At 47.4% G+C, this 11,924-nt stretch overlaps 1 protein-coding gene across 1 annotated transcript; it reads right to left on the bottom strand.

Annotated features, from left to right (window-relative positions):
* Window positions 1-10,223: 10,223 nt before the first annotated feature.
* GJA4 (gap junction protein alpha 4) lies at window positions 10,224-11,682 on the bottom strand (the record flags this gene model as incomplete). Its single annotated transcript, XM_079698709.1, has 1 exon — window positions 10,224-11,682. One exon carries the CDS (start codon window positions 11,680-11,682, stop codon window positions 10,681-10,683), a length of 1,002 nt encoding a protein of 333 aa, XP_079554835.1. The 3' UTR covers window positions 10,224-10,680.
* Window positions 11,683-11,924: the final 242 nt, after the last annotated feature.

Below are 11,924 nucleotides of genomic sequence, written 5' to 3'. Positions count from 1 at the left end.
CTGGGATTAGTGAACTTATAAGAAGAGACAGGAGGAGCTTGCTCCACACCCACTCCCTGCTCCCCTCTCTCTGCCATGTGAAGAAACCAGGAAGAGGGTTCCCACCAGAAACCGACTGTGCTGGCACTCTGACCTCTGACTTCCAGTCTCTAGAACTGTGAGAAACAAATTGTTGTTTAAGCTACCCAGTTTTTCAGTACTTTCATTATAATATAGCAGCCTGAACTAAGGCATCATCATACCAGTGGGCTCATCTCTAAGTGCCCTGTGTCTTGGCAGCCCTTCCTGAAGAGTCTTGGGTAGAAACATCTGATTGGCTGAACTTAAGTCATGGGCTCAAGCTCTGCTTTCTAGGTTCCAGGAACGAGGTCCTATCTCCTCACTTCAGCTTCCATGTTGGGAGGTAGACCCTGCCCTCAATTTATCTTAGGACTCCTTCCCCATTGGGAAGAGGTTCAGATACTTGTTCAGACCCAGCTGCTGACCCCCAGAGAAGATACTTCCCTTATCTGCCTAGGTCTCTGTTTGCCACATTTCCTCAACCCCTGCTCCAGGCTGCAGAGATATAGCTTCCTTTCCTTTTGTGACACTTACCTGCCTTCCATGCAGCGTTTTGGAGCTTTCTTCTCCTAAATTGTCTGTGGATTGGGTAGGTCTCCCCTGCTCTCTACTTCTTCATATCCTATAAATAAGCTCATGGACTTTACTCATTTGAAAGTGTTCTCTGCTGAGCCCTACCAGAATCTCTGAGTTCGGTTCAATTAAATTTTATAAACCTGAATGAACCCATTCTCCTGGTTCAAAAAGTGGTTATGCTATGTGAGTTTCCTGATTCTGGGTATTGAGGATGCATGCTCCACGCCCTTAGGGAACTCATGGGCCAGTGGAGGAGGCCTAGAAAACCAGACTATCAAAATATTTAGTCCAGGTTTCTCTTTTCAAAGCCTTTCAGGTGTTGAAATGCTTGGGCCACTTTCAGTTTTTGAGGCTCTCACTATATTAAATAGCTAAGAATTGTATAGAGAGAGTTATAAAAATTGTGGTATGTTTCAAATATGTCAATATTGAATGATTTTTAACACACACACTAAAACGCAATTGTGTGTGTAACCTCATTTGGAAGTAATGTCAAAACTCCCATTGATGTCGCTGCTGGGTTGGTAGAGTTCTCCGTCTTAGTTGTCCCTCGTTATCTCTACTCCAGGCATGCCTGGCTCTGACACAGCTTGTTGTGATCGCCTCAGTCCTGGAGGCCTCTCTAGAGCCAATCTTGGGAAGCCATCCTGGGCTCCCTGCCTTACTGAGTTCTGTTCTCTACAGGGACCAACTACTATAAGGCTGAGAATGCGTCTTCCAGTGGCTAAAACTTGGCTTGTGCACCTGTGGTCCTAACCTAACACCTGCACGTCTCGTCTTGGGAAGCTTTTGGGCCCTGTGCTGGACTTGGCTTCCTGTGTCTGACCCTCATTCCCCCTTGTAGAATCCACCCTCTGTCCACCCTCGAGTTTCTGTTTCTGGTTTTAGAGCTCCTCTGGGTCACAGCCAAGCTGAACTGACTGCCATTCTTTGAGCTCAGGGCATGACCTGGGTAATCAGGTCCCCCCACACACTCAGGTTCTCTGTGATACTTTGCTCTGCTGCCTCCCCACCTGTGGAGTGGGGTGGAGCAAGGAATATGCCTTTTAGAAATAGCATTTTGCACTTAACAAAGACCCCAAACATACAGATGCAGGAATAAACATAGTCTTCACCAGGAAGGGCCACTTAATTGTATTAAACTCTCAGATTTGCCAGATGAAAAATAAATCCTATTTATGGAAGCTAGAAGCTAATATTCTGGATGACAAGAGTCCAGATTGAAGAGGATGGTTCTTGTCAGTTAGAGCAATGGGCTGAAGTAGACATGATGGAATTTCGCTGGTACAGATGTAAGTCAGATGTGTTATTTTTAATTCCCAAATTCCCAGTTACATAAGCTCATGCTTAGTAATAGCTTAGTGGCAGGCCACATGTAAATGGCTTGGGGTTTTAGCTGGAATGCTTTCCAGTTATATTTTACCAAACTAGCATGACCCTGGTTATGAAACGTCTCCACATGGCACACAAAGAAGCCAAGGAACAATTTTACTAAGGCTTTTAGTTGAAGTGTAAGCAAAGTGAGAATATATGGTCTGATGACAAAAGGCTGCTCAAACAATCAAATAGGCAAAATTTTTTTTGGGGGGGAAATATAAATTACTAAGATTCATGGAGAAGAAACTCTGAGTAGACAAATAGTCACTGAGTGACAGTGAAAAATTTTTTAAAGAATGACATAAAGAAGGCATTGAGCCCAACTGGCTTTACAGGCAAGTTTGTTCAAACCTTCAAGGAATCATGCTGTTAAAACAATTGCAGAGCACATAGTCTACTTTAGTTGATCATTGTCCTGGGTATAGAATTTCTGTTGCAAATCACTTCACTCAGAATTTTGAAGGCTTTGATCCATTTTCTTGTAGCCTCCAGGATTGCTGCAAAGTGTGATGCCATTCTGGTTCTTGAGACTGTGTTCTCTCTCTCTGGAAACTTGTAGGCTCATCTCTTTGTCTCAAGTATTTTGAAAAATTTCAGAGGTGTGGACCTATATTGTCCATTGAGCTGGGCACTTAGTAGCCCTCTCAATCTAAGATTTTCTCTGATTACTTCCACTCCTTTTTTTTTTTTCTCCTGTTCCCCTTTCTAGAGCTCCTGTCAATTGGACCTCCTGTACTGGTCCTCTAACTTAAAAAAAATTTTTTTTGTAATGTCTATATCTTTGTCTTTTACTCTATTTTCTGGAGTGATTGCCTAGCTATCTTCCAAAATGTTTATTGAAGTTTTCAATTCTGCTATCATGTTTTTCATTTTCCAAGAACTTGATTTTGTTGTTATTCTCTGCATATTTCTTCTTCTTTTTTTTAAAGAATCATTTTTAAAAAAATTTATTTATTTTTTGGCTGCGTTGGGTCTTTGTTGCTGCACGCGGACTTTCTCTAGTTGCGGGGAGCGGGGGCTCCTCTTCGTTGCGGTGCTCCGGCTTCTCATTGCGGTGGCTTCTCTTGTTGTGGAGCATGGGCTCTAGGGGGCGCAGGCTTCAGTAGTTGTGGCACATGGGTCCAGTAGTTGTGGCTTGTGGGCTCTAGAGCGCAGACTCAGTAGTTGTGGTGCACGGGCTTAGTTGCTCCATGGCATGTGGGATCCTCCTGGACCAGGGCTCGAACCCGTGTCCCCCGCATTGGCAGGCGGATTCTTAACCACTGTGTCACCAGGGAAGTCCCATATTTCTTCTTTAGAGCATCATCTTCTTTTTTCATGGATGCAATACACTCTTTTATCTTTCTGAAGAAAGCAGTGATAGTTAAAAAAAGTTTTATTCTCCATACATAATCTCTATTTCCTCTAGAAAACTTTATTCTGTTTGTTTCAGACTCTTTCACATAAGGCGCTTCCCTTGAATACCTGACATCCTTGGGTGCACGCTCATATTTGAGAGTGGGTCACTAAAAAGCTGCTCTGAGTGAATGGGTGGGGCTTGGCCATCTAGCTGTCTGTTTTCTTGGGGAACATCTAGTGCCATATCTTTAGCTCTTTTCTTTTGGGTCTGTCAGATTCCACTTAGAAGATTCTTTCAAACACCTGCCTCGAGAATATATACCTGGCTTCCAAGATTCTCAAGAAAAGTAAAAACAATAAAGGGAGAATGTATTCTACCAGACATTAAAATGCGTTACAAAGGCACACTCATGAAAAGGGTGGTAGTATCATATAATTTGATAGGTTGATGGAATATAATTTTAGGTAGTACAGAAATAGACTGTTTTATGTATAAAAAGGTAGTAGACAGTCAAGCTGATATCACAAATTAGTATAGGAAGGATTATTCAATAAGTGCTGATGGAATCATTAATTATTGGGGGAAAAATTAGCACCTCAGCTTACATTATATGCTAAAATTAATTTATTTGTTCATGCTTTATTTCATTCAATAATTATTTATTTGTCTCATTATTTTCAAGACAGGTTACAGTATTAAATATCAAAGAGGAAAAATAATCTTAGAAAGTGGGAAACAGTATAAGTATAAAAATATTGTAAAGGAAAAAATTGACAAATTTGACTACATAGAAATTTAAAAGGACAAAATAATACACTGAGAAATTTTTAAAATAACAAATATGCCAGATAAAGAGTTGAAATCTCTCTATAAAGAGGGTACCCAAATTAATCAGAAAGCACCAAAACATGAGTGAAAAATGGGCAAAAAAAATTCACAGAAGAAACGTGTTAAAGATGCATGTGTTAAAATGTTTAGGCTCACTAGTAATCAAGGCTTATGCATTGAAAGGTGATATATATATTTTTCTGATTAATAATTAATAAACATGGGAATTGAAATTTTTAATAGTGCTAGCATGGGTGCTTTGAAACGGGCACTTTCATACGATGCTATTGAATATACAAGACATTTTTACTGGAAAGAAGCTTGTTTCATATCTAAAATAATCCTGAACAATGAATATATCGATCCCCTTTGTTTGTCAGCTCCTTTCTTCTTCAGCTGTTCCCTCTACCTAGGATGCTGTTCCCCACCTCTTCCCTGGAGCCTTCCTCCTCACCTTTCAGGTGCTGAAGCTCACCTCCTCAAGGAGCCTTCCCTGCCTGCAGTCTTATAGTCTTATCTATCATCCAGCGCTCTGGGAGCCAGCTCGGGGGAGATGGCTGAGCATCTCGCCATTCAGTATGTAAATTTCCACTTCATTCCTCCATGATCTTCATGGCGCTGCCACCCTCTACTCGGCGTGGTGTTTCCCCGTCCACCTCTGTTCTATCGTCTCCAGAGAATGAGCTCCCATCGCTCCACAGGGTAGGGGAAGGGTGGTCACCTAGCTGCTCAGAATGGAGGAGGGGACCCATGAGCCCACCACCTTCAGTCAGCTCTCCTGTTTTCAGCTCCACCTTCTCTCCACCCTCAGAGGTAGCTGATGCCTTCACTTATGATTTGCTTGTGCTTTTCTGCATTTCTGAATCATTCACAATGGATTACTTTCATAATCAGTAATGCATTAAAATTTTTTTTAATTAAAAAAATTAAATTAAAAAAATTTGGGGCTTCCCTGGTGGCGCAGTGGTTGAGAATCTGCCTGCTAATGCAGGGGACACGGGTTTGAGCCCTGGTCTGGGAGGATTCCACATGCCGCAGAGCAACTAGGCCCGTGAGCCACAACTACTGAGCCTGCGCGTCTGGAGCCTGTGCTCCGCAACAAGAGAGGCCGCGATAGTGAGAGGCCCACGTACTGCAATGAAGAGTGGCCCCTGCTTGCCACAACTAGAGAAAGCCCTTGCACAGAAACGAAGACCCAACACAGCAAAAATAAATAAATTAATTAATAAACTCCTACCCCCAACATCTTCTTTAAAAAAATTTTTATTATTATTATTATTTATATATATATTTTTTAACTTAAATAAATTTTTAAACTTCAAATTTCATACCTTATTATTATTATTTTTTTTGCGGTATGCAGGCCTCTCACTGTTGTGGTCTCTCCCGTTGTGGAGCACAGGCTCCAGACATGCAGGCTCAGTGGCCATGGCTCATGGGCCCAGCCGCTCCGCAGCATGTGGGATCCTCCCGGACCGGGGCACGAACCCGTGTCCCCTGCATCAGCAGGCTGACTCTCAACCACTGTGCCACCAGGGAAGCCCCATAAATTTCATACCTTTTGACCCAGTAATTTCACTTCTTGGAATGTCTTTCTTTTAAGGAAATAGGCAATTTGGAAAACTTTTATGTACATTCACATCACAGTACAATTTATAATAGAGGATAATTAGTTGCAAACACTCTAAAAATCCAATATCAGGGTCATGGTTAAGTAGATAATGATAAAGCCATATGATAAAGCCATTAAATGGTGTTTCCTAGGATACTTGATAACATGGTGAAAAGCCTTATGATTTAATGTAAAATTTAAAAAGCAGAATACAAAATTATAGGGACACCTTTACTCTGATTTTTTATTTAAATATATGCATGGAAGAGTTTGGAAGGAATTACTTCTGAATATTAACAGTTGTTACCCCAAGATGGTGGGATCTCATTGTCTATAATGATCATGCATTACCTTTGTTATCCCCCCCCCCAAATTCTGTATATGAAAAAGACAAGAAAAGAGAAAAGCTAATGTAACCCTAGGTCGCATTAATAGAGGTAGAAGTTTTGAGACAAGAGAGGTGATAATCTGGATTCTGACCACCTAGAGTATCATGTCTAGCACCCAGGGGAGTGTGGCACATGTTAAGAGGAAAGTAGACAAACTGCAGATTGGCCAGAGACTTCTGGAAATCAGAGTCAGCTGGAGGAATAGGAGAAAAGCAGGCTCAGGACCAGCCTGGTGGCTATCTGTATGTGGCTTGGATGGGAAGGGCAAAACTGTTGAGCCTCATGTGACCCTTGAAGTCTGAGCCAGGACTGGTGGGAGAAGCTGTAAGGTAGACAAAGAAGTTCCAACAATCCTGAGATCATACCTCTTCCTGCAAACATCAGTAGTCATGCTGACGTTAGTGTGAAAAGGAAATGAAGGACCTCCAGTCAAGGCACTGGAGGTCAGTGGTAAATTCATGAGGTCAGCAACCCAGTGGTCAGTGAGCCAGCATGTTAGATGGGGAAGAAGTTTTGACATCACCCAGCCCACGAGCTCTCTGTTTTGTTTATGTGTGGCCCATGACGTTCACTGCTCCCATGGGCTGCAGATAAGATGACCTTGGGTTATGAAAAATTCCCAGTGCACTCCACATAACCCCATCCCTTTCTTTTCTACTCAGGAAGGCAGTGTGGATTCAAGTGACTGGAATTGACCTTAGTGGCAAGTTATTCCTTGCGATGCTCCTCATGCCTAGTTGCCACATGCCTGTTTCTCATCCAGTCCTTTCATTTCACAATGGTGACACTGAGGCCCAGAGAGGGGAAAGGACCACAGTCAAGTGAGGGGGTGGGGGAGGGGAGGCAGGAGTCAAGCCTCCTACGGCTTTTTCTGTGACCAAGAGTTGCCTGTTACCAACTTGAATTTTGGTGGTGACGAGGGATAGGCTGGTGGGAGGAAGAAGAATGCGATGGAAGACGTGAGATGTGAATCTGCTGTGTTCCATCCAGGCCACATCACAAAGGAGATGCCTGAGTACAATATATATTAGCCTTCTCCTTGACCTCCCTCCACCAGTGCTTGGAGGTGAAGTGGGGCCCATGTGGTGGTGGTATGGGTTGAATTGTGTCCCCCCAAAAGGTATTGCTAACGCCCAGCCACTCAGAATGTGACCTTATATGGAAACAGGATCTTTACAGAGGCGAGCAAGTTAAAATGAAGCCATTAGGGTGACACTAATCCAATAGGAATGGTATCTTTATAAAAAGAAGAAATTTGGACCTAGAGACAGACAGGCACACAGGGAGAATGCCATATGAAGATAAAGGCAGAGATGGGGGTGATGCTTCTGTAAGCTGAGGAATGCCAGGTATTGCCAGCAACCCATCGTTAAGTCAGGAGAGAGGCATGTAACAGATTCTCCCTCACAGCCCTCAGAAGGAAATAACCCTGTGGACACCTTGATCTTGGACTTCTGGCCTCCAGAACTGTTAGACAATACATTTCTATCATTGGAGCCACCCAGTCTGTGGTACTTTGTTATGACAGCTTTAGGAAGTGAATAGGGGTGGGCTGGGGCTTAGAGCCACTCTTCATTTCGTAAGTCTTCACCACACTGCCCCTGCCCTAACCTGTGTGGTCCCATCCCCACTACACTATCCTCATCCTTAAACCCCCAGCCCATTTGCCCTTGTGTTTGAGTGGCCACCAGTCTAGGACCCAACCCCAGCCTTACCAAAGGCCCAAGTCCCAGCACCAAGCTCAGAGTGGGTGAGCTTTGAGGGAGGGGATGGATGCCCTCCTCACTCACCTAAACCTGTCTTCTCCCACCTTTCCAAGCCAGGACAGGTAGGGGATACCAGAAACACAGGCTCCCAGGGCCCCCAGGTTGGGTTGGCTCTAAGAGACCAATCTCTGACCCCCCAGATCTGGCTTCTCAGCCTGGCTTGGGGAGAATCCCTTGGAAGGGGACCTCAGCCTCCTGGAGTTATGTCCTTCCAACATATGAACAGTCTACTTTCTGCCCAGTCTAACTTAATGCCTCACTTCATAGTCAAAGTGACTGCAGGGGGCTTCCCTGGTGGCGCAGTGGTTGAGAGTCCGCCTGCCGATGCAGGGGACACGGGTTTGTGCCCCCGTCAGGGAGGATCCCACATGCCGCGGAGTGGCTGGGCTTGTGAGCCATGGCCGCTGAGCCTGCGCGTCCGGAGCCTGCGCTCCGCAACTGGAGAGGCCACAACAGTGAGAGGTCCGCGTACCGCAAAAAAAAAAAAAAAAAAAAATGTATGCAGGGCTAGGCCCATGGTAAATGAAGAACGTCTCCCCGGCGGTCCTTAGAGGCTCACTGGGGAGATGAAATAGGCTCATACCAAGCAGTGATCCAGATTGCCGAAAGGTAGAGATCATCACTGGAGACTGGCTGGAGAAGTGGGGGAGGGCTTCCTAGAGGAGGAAGAACCTATGATAGCCTTGCTGGAGAGGGTGAGCTGAATTTTACTGCATGGCATTAGGAGCTAGGTGCACTCATATACTTTCTCTTGTTTTTATTTCTTGCACCTGTGAGGCAGACAATATCATCTGCATTTTATAGCTGAGAAAACTCAGACATGGGGAAGTGAAATGATTGACTTAAGACCACATGGCTTTATACGTATTACAGGCAGCATTTAATTTAAGGACCCTCTAACATCAAAACTCATCTTACTCTTTCTTCTGCTTCAGGCTCTGCCTTTTCCAGGATACAGAAGTGTATGAAGGACTGGTGGGGTTTGGAAGTGTGGGGAAGAGGCACTCTAGGCTGGCAAAGGAGCAGGGTGAGAACATACCCAGTGAGTTTGGGGAGCTGTGAGGAGGCTGGTCTGATTGGATCTCAGAGGTTCAGAGGGAACAATGGGAACCAAAGCTGGAAGAGTAAGGGCTGTAACTTGTCAGGCCGAGCATTCAGACTTGATGGGTAAGCAGTGAGTGAGTGAATTCTGGGGTGAAGTATACAGAGCTGGTGTTTTGAAGACCTATCGTGATGGGACAGGGGAAGGTTGCTCACCCGCTATAATGGTTCTCAAGGAGAAGCATGTGGCCACGTGAGATGGACCCCATCCCTTCCTCCAACCCCACCCCCAGATCTCCCTGGGTAGGGGAGGACAACCAGCAGGCAACAGCTTGCCTCCGAGGGCCACTGAGCGTTCCCTCCATCCGGGTCACCTTCCACGTCAACTCTGCCAACACTGGGCTTATCCTCAGCTGTACTTCCCACGTCCTAGATGGCTCATCAGGCCCTAAGCACCCCCTCAGTCCCCAACGGTTCCCCTCGTCCATGCCTTTGCACAGTTTTCTGTCCAAATAAGGTGTCCTCTTCCCTCCCCAGCAGACTCCTATTTATCTGTCAAGATCTAGTTCAATTGCTTTTTTTTTTTTTTTCCTGCAACCTTTGTGACTCAGAGGCAAGATTTGATTCCTCCACTGCACCCTGGCCGTCCCTTCCACCTCTCTACACTGCCATTGTCTGTTCTCACTGTGTGAGTTTTAGGTGCATGGGGAGGATTTACGATGCAGGTCCTTGAGTTGCTCCTTCTGGTGGGCAGACTAGACAGGGCCAAGGTAGGAGGGGGCAAGTGATCTAAACCTGCCTCCCCAAATACCAAGGGGTGCAGGCCCATTTGAGCTGGACTCCGAAGGGCTTGGCTGGCATGCAGGCAGGGTGGGGAGCAGTGTCCAGTAAGGAAGCACACTGCAGTTGGGAGCGTGGCCGGGGCACTGGATGGCCATGGGGCAGGATGGGGACAGAGTCTGCTTTGGCCACTGATTAAGGGGCAGGTTGAGGGGGCTGGTGCTGGGGCATTTCAAAAGGCAGTGTTTAGGACTCAGAGCTGCTGAGAGGAAGTATGTAGGAGTTTGAGGGTTTAAGGTGCTGCCTGGTGTTGGAATTGCTAAGGCCAAAGACAGATTATGCAGGACCGAAAAGGAAGCCTGGGTAAAGCAGCTGACCCCCCACCCCAGGCACATCATGACAGTATCAATACACACCTCGCTTGTGGTCAAGTCCTGTTTATTTTAGAAGGATAAACAGCAGAACTAGGAAGGAGTGATGAGAACAAGACCCCAGTCCCCTTGACAGGGCCAGATCCAGCACAGGCTCTGTCTGTGTGTGGGATCAAGGCTGACCCAGCAGCCTCGACCAGCCTTTTTCTGTGAGGACAGGGTGTGTGGACAACCTGGGCAGAGGTGAATCTTCCATGGGGGTGGGGGTGGAGGAAGTTGTCTCTGAGTCCCTTTGAACACGGTGAAAAAGATCACAGGGCCCAAACACCCTTGGCCAAGAGCACCCCAAGCTGCCTCTGTCTGTGCCTGGGACAAAGCCACATTCTGGAAGGGAAACTATGGTGCCCTCTGGTCACCAGGAAGGCCCCAGGTGTTCAAGAACAACATGCAGTGAGGCCTTCTGGCCAGCAAGCACCTGCTTCCCCAGCCCCAGCCATCTCTGCAGAGTCTTGCACTAAAGGCAGCAAGACTTCCCGGGCTCTTATACATACTGTTTCTTGGAAGCAGAGCTGCTGGGGCGACTGGGGGATTTCCGGCCACTCTGGGGGGGCGGGTCCAGGAAGAGGGGGTGTCTGGAAGAAGCCAGCCTCTCCTCCGTAGTCAGGTTGGCCCAGTTCTGCTCACTGGACGAGAGCCCATTGTAGGTGGGGCATGGCGGGGATGAGGGCCCCTCACCCATGGGGAGGTAGAAGAAGACCTGGTCAGCATAAGGCTCCGAGGAGGTGCCCTGGGCTGGGGGCGTGTCCTGGCTCTGCCGGGCCCTCATCGCCCGGTTGAGGCAGCGGCACAGCAGGTAGGCCAGCTCCAGCAGGTTGAGCACCAGGGAGATGAGTCCAACCACCAGCATGAAGATGATGAAGATAGTCTTCTCCGTGGGGCGTGAGACAAAGCAATCTACGAGGTAGGGGCAGGGTGAGCGCTGGCACACGAACACAGGCTCCATGGTCCAGCCATAGAGACGCCACTGGCCGTACAGGAAGCCTGCCTCTAGCACACTCTTGCAGAGCACGCTGGCCACATAGGTGCCCATCAGCGCCCCGCGGATCCGCAGGTGACCGTCCTCCGCCACCGAGATCTTGGCCATCTGTCGCTCTATGGCTGCCAGTGCCCGTTCCACGCGTGGGTCCTTGGCCGGCAGTGCCCGCAGCTCCCCCTCTTTCTGCCGCAGCCGCTCCTCGCGCCGAGACAGGTAAATGACATGGCCCAGGTAGACCAGGGTGGGCGTGCTGACGAAGAGGAACTGCAGCACCCAGTAGCGGATGTGGGAGATGGGGAAGGCCTGGTCATAGCAGACGTTGGTGCAGCCTGGCTGGGCCGTGTTACACTCGAAATCCGACTGCTCGTCGCCCCACACTGACTCACCAGCCAGGCCCAGGATGAGAATGCGGAAGATGAAAAGGACCGTCAGCCAGATCTTGCCCACCACGGTCGAGTGCTCCTGGACCTGGTCCAGCAGCTTCTCAAGGAAGCCCCAGTCGCCCATGGTTCCTGGGCCTCCGTCTGCAGGGAGACAGAGGACACTGTCAGCATCCTTCTCAGCTGTCCTAGCAATAAGCCTGTAGGGAGGCTGGCCACACCCATTTTACCTACAGGGAAACTGAGCTCCAGGAGGGGAAGGGACTGGCCTGGGGACTCACACCTAGATCTTTGGATGATGACTGCTAAGCTCTGGCAAGGGTACAGCTAGGGTCCCTGTCTAGTCACATCTGTGTCCCGCTTGTTCCC

Source organism: Hyperoodon ampullatus (genome assembly GCF_949752795.1).
Source record: "Hyperoodon ampullatus genome assembly, chromosome: 2".
In the NCBI taxonomy this organism is placed as follows: Eukaryota; Metazoa; Chordata; class Mammalia; order Artiodactyla; family Ziphiidae; genus Hyperoodon; species Hyperoodon ampullatus.
Note: the sequence above shows the minus strand (reverse complement) of the source record. Positions and strands in the feature narration are given on the sequence as shown.